Consider the following 9,111-nt stretch of genomic DNA (forward strand, 5'->3'; position numbering starts at 1 on the left):
AACAATATGGTGAAGAATGTAATAAAATCAATAAATCTTTTCAAAATTTAATGTTTTTTACATAACATATTGCATGATTTTTTTATTTTTTTTCATAGTCTTTTAAAGATGTTTTCTCAGGTCCTGTTAGTTAACAGAAAGGTTTATACTTTTTCTCATATATCTGTCCAGATAATGCAGAAGATGTTTAACAGACCGAGTGCTGTTGTTGAAGTATATTGGACATTTTGTTCCGTTACTGTAACACCTGCATATATCAAATGTGTAATATTTGACATTTTACCTGTGTCATAAAATAGGGCCAAAGTAATTCTAGTCTCAGGATAGCAGCTTGTATTAAATCTTTTACTTAAATTTTCTTTTGTAATTAAAGTTCTGGTGATAATAATTCACTATTATTTCTCATCATTCTTTAATTTTTTATGTGAGAAATTTTGTATAAAGAACCACTACAGGTTTATTTAAATTTCTAAATATGAAAATACATTACTTTCTTTTTTGTATTGCTGTGGGATGTTACATAATGCGTATCTTGTTCTTTATTTTTATTATCTTATTCTTATAATTTATTATTTTTATTCCAATTTTATACAATGTTTTATTTCTACATCATGATGTACTTTTTATATTGAATTATTTATTTGGTTTCATTAAAATATTGTAATTTGAACAAGAACTTGCACTTCTAAATTTCATTACCTTTCTTTCTTTCTCATTGCTGAGGGTAAAAACCGTTTTTATTTCAAAAATAGGATTTACCTACATTCCTCAATCTTTTGGGGGTTTATTATAAATTTGCCTGCAACTACAAGTAAGAATAATATGGTTATAAAATCACAATGTTGATAAAAAGTGGATTTGATTGTATGATGCTTTTCATATGTGTTGAGAGATATCAGAGTCGTATTCAATTTCTTAACATGAAGCTGACACTGAGCATACTTCCAAAAGAACTTATTTAATAGAAATCATACAATAAACAACAAAGTTCTTCATAATGTTCATGGTAATGGAAAATAATTTTGTAACAAAAGTTTAGCCCCAGAAGGTTTTGATTTTACCCCACTACAGGCAACCTGTTAATCTGACTTTATCTTCGACTAAAAGCTGTCCATCTTGAAGTGAATTTCTATGTCATTAAGATCTTCAGAATCATTTTTGTGAAGTTGTTAGAAGATTGCTACTTTCCTAACCTAAACAGCACTACTATTTTATTTTATTTTTTTAAAGCAACATAATTAGACTCACTAGTTACTGTGGGACTTCATATTTTCATTGATGAAATTAAGTGATTAATGAATTCAAATTAAAATATAGCTAATCAACTTTTACAGTAATTTTCGCTAGTATGTAAATATTATATATATTTTTTTCACCAACCACAGAATATCTTTCCATATTGAAGTCTAGAAGATTTTTGTAATTCAACCGTTTTATCTTAGAAGCCTGGCACAATAGTATGACAAGGCTACTCTTTTCTCTTGGTGACGCTGAGTACCAAGCATTGTTGTAAGCACTTATAAATAATTTTTCTTTCTGGAAATAAAAAAGTATATTTTGAACAATTATATATCATTTATTTTTTAATTGATGAGAGTTAAGTTATTGTAAAGTTTTTATGGTCAGACTACAGTCAACTTCTTATTACTAGTCAAATAACATTGCATACTTTGCCATCATATTTGTGTTACAGTTGAAATTGAAAATATAATATCTACTGAAGGTCATTGGGAAAAAACAAGGATTTTCATTTTTCGAAACCTCAAATGTTTGAAAAAATATTAGTGGAATAAATTTATAAGAAAATTATCCATTTACAAGTGTTTTAAAAGGATAAAATAAAAAAAAAGACATTGTTTTACTTTACCACAAAGAAAGAAGTTTCTATAGTTCATAGTTAAAAATTGACCATATAAAGTATAATGAAAAAATACTGTCTTCTATTTACTCAATTTCACCTAAATATTTAAGCTAAGGCAACTCTAACCATAGTCGTAAAGGAATTTAAAAAAGTGGTAATAATCATGACAATTAATTTAATATATTATTTACTTACACTATCTGTTATTACATGGCCACTCAAACAAACAATAAATGGACCAAGTAGACAGAGTGAAAGGAAAAAGAAGGATGAAATAACCTTTGGGTTGCCGGCATTCAAAAACTAGAATGGAAACAAAAAACAATTATGATATATGATCAAAGACATTTTATCATCGTTTATATAAGAATATGATTGCTCTGTATGATTAATGCAGTTATATGATTGTATTATTTCTTTATTAAATAAAAATAAAAGTGAATTATTATGAAAATCTGAGAGAAATATATTTGGTTCCAGTATTGGTTGAATATTTTATTAGTTCAGGATTAGGAAATTGAATATGACTGGGAGAAATCTCTCTCAATTAAATTTAATATATCTTTTCATCATAAATTTCTATTATTTCATACTCTAAGAAAGAAATTATGGATTTATGATACCTTAGATACCATACAAATAATTTAGACTATAAATTTTCTAAATTCATGGGAAGAGAATACAGCATTGATTGTAGTGCCTGATCTGTAAGCTACCCTCATCAGCATTAAATTTTTAATCCAAAAATTCTGATGAAATTTATAAACATATTTAAAGAGATGTATTATTCTCTAAAGGCTCACACTCTAACAGCATTGGCTTGTTCTTTGTATCACTTGTCACACAATGAAAATTATTAAGTAATGACTACAAATAAAATAAAAACCAGTGTATATCTAGTGAAATTTATACATTTATTTAAAGAGATGAGTAATAAAATATTTTTTCGGATGAACCACTCAAAAAATAAATAAAATTATCTTCTCAAGGAAATTATTTCTTGTTAACCACTTACAGTTCGCATTTTTTGAAACCCATGTTTATTCCACATGCATAACATAAGGGGAACCACCATTTCAACATTACACTTTTAATTTGATCCCAGAAAATTCACTGTGCCTTGAGAACTTTATTAAAAAATTAAAAATTAATTCTAGCAAATAATTAGTTGGAGGAAATAAAATTTCAAACAAATAATAGATGGATAATTCTGAATGGGTGGTGATAATGACTAATGAAGAAGGCAGTGTTAAGAGAGGGAAAAGAAGAAATCAGAAAAAAACCTGAGATTTAAGTGGGACTACTGTCGCAACCACAAACATGGTAGTAAACTAGCATTTACTGTCGAACAATCTGGATGTAATCGATAGTTGGTAGAACTATCAACTATCATTAATAACAGATATGTTACCAGAAACCTCAGCTTTAATTTGTTTTTGGGTCTAACAATCAATCCAAACTCTAAAGCGAAGGTTCCTAGGGAGATATAGCTTTTGTTAAAGATAGTTGATACTACTACCAACCATCAAGAAAATCCTGATAGTACGACACGAAATGTCAGTAAAATCGGTATCACTGTCTCCATCACCATAGAACCTCGGTTGGTCTTTAATTAAAGAAAGTTTTCAGTAGGTACATATGTTTTTGTTTTGTCTTATCAATAGTAAATAAAAGTTGTGATCGATTAAGTGAAGTATTTTATATAGAACTGGTAATTGTTTTATTCAGCAACTTCTCCAAGAAAACAGAGCATCTTAAAAAACATAAAAGGTTTGACTGTTTTTTTTATTTATAATTTTATTATTGTTTTGGGTTAATCTATTCAGAGTAGACCGTCAAATATTATTTAATACTTTTTGATTTAAACTTCCCTCTTTAACTTTATATTCATCAGAATCTAATTTAAAGTTTGCCAAAGATAATGGTTCCAAAATGTAAATTGTGTTCACCTTAAGACTCACATAACCTCGAATAGCGGTCTGGAGTGAAGAAAACACTATCTCCAAGAACATTTGTCCTGAAAAGTAATCGTTTATGTCTTCAATGTACCTAAAAACAATTAAAGTCAAGTAATTAGTTTAATATTTTTTGGGTGATCGTTGATTGACCATGAGTAACAATAAAAGGAAGATGCTCAAAGAAAAAACTCAAATAGTAATAAAACTATTTAATGTGAGCCAACCTTTCGCCCCATGTTGCAGGGCAAAAAAAGATACTAACACTTAAATGAGTCAACAAAGGAAGCAAATTAACATAAAAAAAATAATTTAACTAAGATGTGGCTAATTATGATAATTTCTATAAAAATTAACAATGTAAATTGAAGAAAATAAAAAAATATACAGTGAAACGTGAAATTAAATAAGAATAACAAAAAGGTTTAAACAATTAATGATGACGGAAGTAATAGCAAATAAAAAACTGAATAATCTACTTTTTTATTTGCTAATACTTACGTATTCATTGATTGTCTAAATCATTTGTTATTCTTAGTTAATTTCACGTTTCACTGTATGTATTTTTATTTCCTTTAATTTTAATTGTTCATTTTTATAGAAATTGTCATAATTAGCCACACATTAGTTAACTTATATTTTAGTTATATATTTGATTGCTTTGTTACCTCATTTAAGAGTTTGTATCTTGTTTAGCCCTGACGAAGCTCTGCAACATGGGGCTAAACGTTGGCTCACATTAAATTAAGTTTTATTACTATATGAGTTTTTTATTTGACCAAACTCGGACCATCATCCTTTTATTATTTTAATTTTTTTTTTTTTATGTTATTAGTTTATTTATTTCTGTAGTATATTTTAATTTAATTATTATTTGTTTTCTCTTTAGTTACATATATTCATAATATAAAGCTATGTTTTGTAAATGATTATTTATATACATTTTATTTGATATAATTTGAATGTGAATTTTGGCATTCTTAGTAAATCTATAATTTTTTTTTGGTTTTTCAGCCGGCCTCCGGATATTCTATTGCCTTAAGTCTTTTTTTTCTGATCCTATATTTTTATTTATTAAAAATAAAAGAAATTATTATTTTTATAATTACTTCCAGATGATTTCATAAATGTATAATTACATATATTTCTCAAATCGTCTATATGATATATTAATGGATAATGTAGAATTGATTAACTGACTAATGGAAGGTTTTTTTTTCTCTTACGTAAAATACATCGGTACTGTACCTTTCAGTTCAGAATTATAATGTTATTCTACGAATTTGTTGAATATCTAGATTTATTAGTTTTCTAAACTGTAGACTTTGCGCTAAGATTTAAATTTTCTTTATTGTAGATTTTTTAAAGTTTTAGCTGAAAAATATTCATTAAAAACAAGACAAAATTATTTAAAGTTTTGGTCTAATAGATATTATTCTCAAAATAAATGGTGTAATATTAATTTTGTGTTATGTTGACTAAAAACTAGGGTAGACAAACGTATAATTTACTCTTACAGTGTATTTAGATATATCAGATCAATCGCTGATTGTTTCGCAACCTTTTATTCTAACCATGCCGCTATAACTGCTGAATAAAAATGTTACTTTCACCGCCAAAGTTCGAATTATTTTATTGTAATAACTACATTACTTATATAATTTTTATTAATTATTAGTATGATAATATTTTTATTTTATATTGTTTCAATATTCTTCATGTCCTAGGTGAATATTTCTCAGAACTATATATATGATTTAACTTTTTTTTTTTTTTTTATGAAATTGCATACTGCAAAAGATTTGAGCTAATTTCACAAGATTTGACCTAAAAATTAATATCTTTTAATAATTATTAATGTTATAATATAATAATATATAAATATTAATATTAATGTTCTGAATGTAATTATCTATTTTAAGAAAATTCACAAATGATCAATGAACCCATTATACAATTGATCATTTACTTTTTTCCCTATGCTTGTAATTATATCGTTTCGTTTTCCTTTCGCTACTAATACATATAATGAAATGAAAGAAAAAAAAAAAAAGAATCTTTGAATAAAAAGTTACACACGTCATTTTAAATGTCTTCATGAAATAGTCATATCAGATTTGAAGAAATTCGAACGACGAGGTAGTCACGGAGGAACAGGTTTTTAAGACAAGACCAAACTGCTGCCATGTTGGATCACAGTTAAAAAATAAAACCCCAACACACATTTGTCTTTTTCTGGCGTAGAGGAGCATTTGGTACAAATTTAAGAGTATCAAATAACATGTTTGGTGATTGTCATGTAGCAAACAGACGTACAAATGAAATACTGAACGTTTGCGTTGAAATAGGACCTTGCTTACGCTCGATAAATTCTTGATTTCCAAATTCCACAAAGATTGCAGGTTGTTGTGACTTCGACAGTATTCGGGACTAAGTGATACGCCAGGTCTCACTTAGTTATTATTGATAGCGCTTTATCTAGAATGGCGTATAGATTTTACATGATAATGGAGTGAGACATAAAATATGATGGATTTAGGATTCCTAGGAAATTTTTAATCTGCTGATCAGCATTATTTATTTGTCAAATCCAACTAAGGTTGATATCACTTTGATCCAATTGATTTGTTAACAAAACTGAACGTCTTGTTTTTAGTTTTGTCTTGACATGACACTATTGGTAATATTACGACATTATTGAAAACATAAGTTTATGTCTGTGAAATAACTGGCTTGTTCCGGAAATTCGAAAAGAATGGTGCTCTTTCCGAATGTAGTAGACGATTCCAGAAATTTAAGAATAATAGAAAAAGAAAAAAAAAAAAAAAAAAAATTGGTGACTTCAAAATCAAGAGAAACGATATTTCCAGAAGAAAATCATCATTCGACGAGGAATTTTTGTGGAGCTCTGTTGACAGTGTTATAACATTTGGTATAACTACATTTAATTTCATAATTTATCGATTATAGTATGCTACAAGGTGTGGTTTAGTGAATTTGTGAATATTTTCTAGTTGTGTCACCAATAAATGTGAGAGGAGGTATACAGTAGCTACATCAACTAACTAATCGTTCCGGATTTATTATGTTGTCGAAATAAAGCTTAAAGAATTTTCATATTGTTTTTCATTATATGTACATAAATTTAGAGATGTGAGAGGTGAACTAACCTCAGAATGTTCTGATGAAGTTGAACACAAGCTCTTAGGTCAAGTGGCGAATCCTCGAGCATCTGTTGTAGAACCCTCATCTGAGTGGCGGCTTGGAGGCAGTTCCCGTAACAGGCAACCAGAGTGGTACCGAGCATCGAGAGAACCACCATCATGCACCAGCCTTCAATGAAACAGCTGGTCCAGTACCAAGACTCCGGTACAGGGTCCCAAACCACAAAAGGTTTTCCCCTCTCCTCAGGCTCTTGCATCAGGTTTGCTATTAGTGTGACTAAGCATGATGCTGGCGATACCATGGCGAAGATGAAGAAGAAAAACTTCATTTTCTTATCGACATCTTGGCTAGAAAAAAAAATCTTTTGTTAATATGGTCATCTTACCTAAGTAACCCATACATTGTTATATACAAACGTCATTTCAAACAAGAACAAAAATACACTGTCAACATACCTTCTAATCAGCTTTCTTTCTATCTGTTCCAAAATTTATGATGTGAAAGACTTTTTGATATACTAATAAACATACTTATTTCGCCAGATCATCTATTAGGATTTAGAGCATAAGTTTCGACAAATCAACTTCACAGAGGACTCACGGTAAACGTATCAAAACGAGAAGCCTGTGAGTACTGTCATCCACAAGTTTATATTCATTCAATTCATTAGTTGTCATAAACTGTTTATTAAAATATTTAATAGCTAATTGTTAGCATGCAATAAAGTATGTGGATTCACCTGTGCTTTAATTCATTGACTATCTCACATTTAGTGAAAGTTACTAATGATAACATCAAGTGCTTCATAATACCCGAATAAAGAAGTAATTGATTATACAGCTTTTGGAGTTTTATTACTAAATTATTAAAAAATGAATTTAAAGTAATTTATAAACTGTAGGAGACAAATAAAGTATTTGTTTGGTACCGTACCTTAGTTCAGCCAAAAGATTATTCATACGCGGTCTCTTCTTCGCCTCCTGCCAAAGATACTTGGCGTTTGCTATGAGGCGTCGGTAAGGTGGATTGTTGTAGTGAAGATTGTAGTATTTGGCAACCATGTGGAGGAGTGAGATGAAATATTGTGCTGACTCCATTTTACTGAAGAAAGGATTGTCGTCCAAGACGTAGAGGGAAGTCGCTAGCAAGCCATTGACGTGAGAAATGTGTTGTAGGACCACCATCGGCGTGTAGTACCAAGGCTTCTGATCCTCCGATATACTTACCACTCCCATCCACTCCAACAGTCTCTCCAAGAACAGTATTGGGTCCTTTATCTCTTTTTTCGGTCTCATTGGATCTGTACAAATAATTTATGTTTTACTGTTTGCTGATCAGCTTTTTTTTTTTTTTACCACTGTAAACGCTATATAGTTCTAATCTTTAAATTAATTTTATACTGTCAAATAAATAGCTTCCAATATTACACGAATTCATGTGTATTGTGTGAAAAGATAACTTAAATTCATAAATTAATGGATAAATTATTTGGGTTTTCACCTTTACTCACCTATAAATTTTTTTCCTGGAGATATAGTCCAACATTATCAACAATACCTGTATCTAGATCTGCAATCCGATGCCCATCCACAATTTGATAGTCGAGGACTCCTTCAAACGAAAATTGCTTGCTATGCTCATGTCACCTTCTATACGTTATGTGAATGCAATGAGATAAAATATATCTCTATGTATATGTAATGAGATAAAGATAAAAGAACTGAAGGTAAGGAGGTTAATTTGAGCGGAACATTGGGCTCTAAAAAATGCATCAGAACGCCTCTACACAGAAATGAATTGCTGGTATAGTTGGCGAGAGACCACGCAGGAGGCCAAAAACCAGATGGATGGACAGAATTGCTGGTATAGTTGGCGAGAGACCACGCAGGAGGCCAAAAACCAAATGGATGGACAGAATCAACAGAGATGCGAAAGAGCTGCGTGTAGCAATTATGAAAGCAGTAGCCTAAGACAGAAATACGCGGAGAAGGCTGGTTCGGGAGACCAAACATCTATTAGTAGAGCCAACAGAATATAATGTTATAATATAATAATATATAAATATTAATATTAATGTTCTGAATGTAATTATCTATTTTAAGAAAATTCACAAATGATCAATGAACCCAT

The 9,111-nt window shown here is 29.5% G+C and overlaps 1 protein-coding gene across 2 annotated transcripts in view; it reads right to left on the bottom strand.

Moving 5' to 3' along the window:
- Positions 1 to 9,111, bottom strand: part of LOC106682571 (odorant receptor 85c) — a 10,269-nt gene that overhangs the window by 479 nt on the left and 679 nt on the right. Inside the window, exons 2-6 of one of the 2 annotated variants that reach the window (XM_067051751.1) lie at positions 7,915 to 8,281; positions 6,987 to 7,328; positions 3,811 to 3,910; positions 2,057 to 2,164; positions 1,381 to 1,536 (exon numbers count right to left, since the gene is read on the bottom strand). In XM_067051751.1, the coding sequence (XP_066907852.1) occupies positions 1,381 to 1,536; positions 2,057 to 2,164; positions 3,811 to 3,910; positions 6,987 to 7,328; positions 7,915 to 8,276 (1,068 nt within the window). In that variant the 5' untranslated portion in view covers positions 8,277 to 8,281. The remainder of the gene's footprint in view (positions 1 to 1,380; positions 1,537 to 2,056; positions 2,165 to 3,810; positions 3,911 to 6,986; positions 7,329 to 7,914; positions 8,282 to 9,111) is intronic. The other variant, XM_067051752.1, reaches the window with a different exon arrangement.

The sequence above is a fragment of the Halyomorpha halys genome, unplaced genomic scaffold (assembly GCF_000696795.3).
Source record: "Halyomorpha halys isolate HHAL.00 unplaced genomic scaffold, Hhal_1.1 Scaffold425.1, whole genome shotgun sequence".
NCBI lineage: Eukaryota > Metazoa > Arthropoda > Insecta > Hemiptera > Pentatomidae > Halyomorpha > Halyomorpha halys.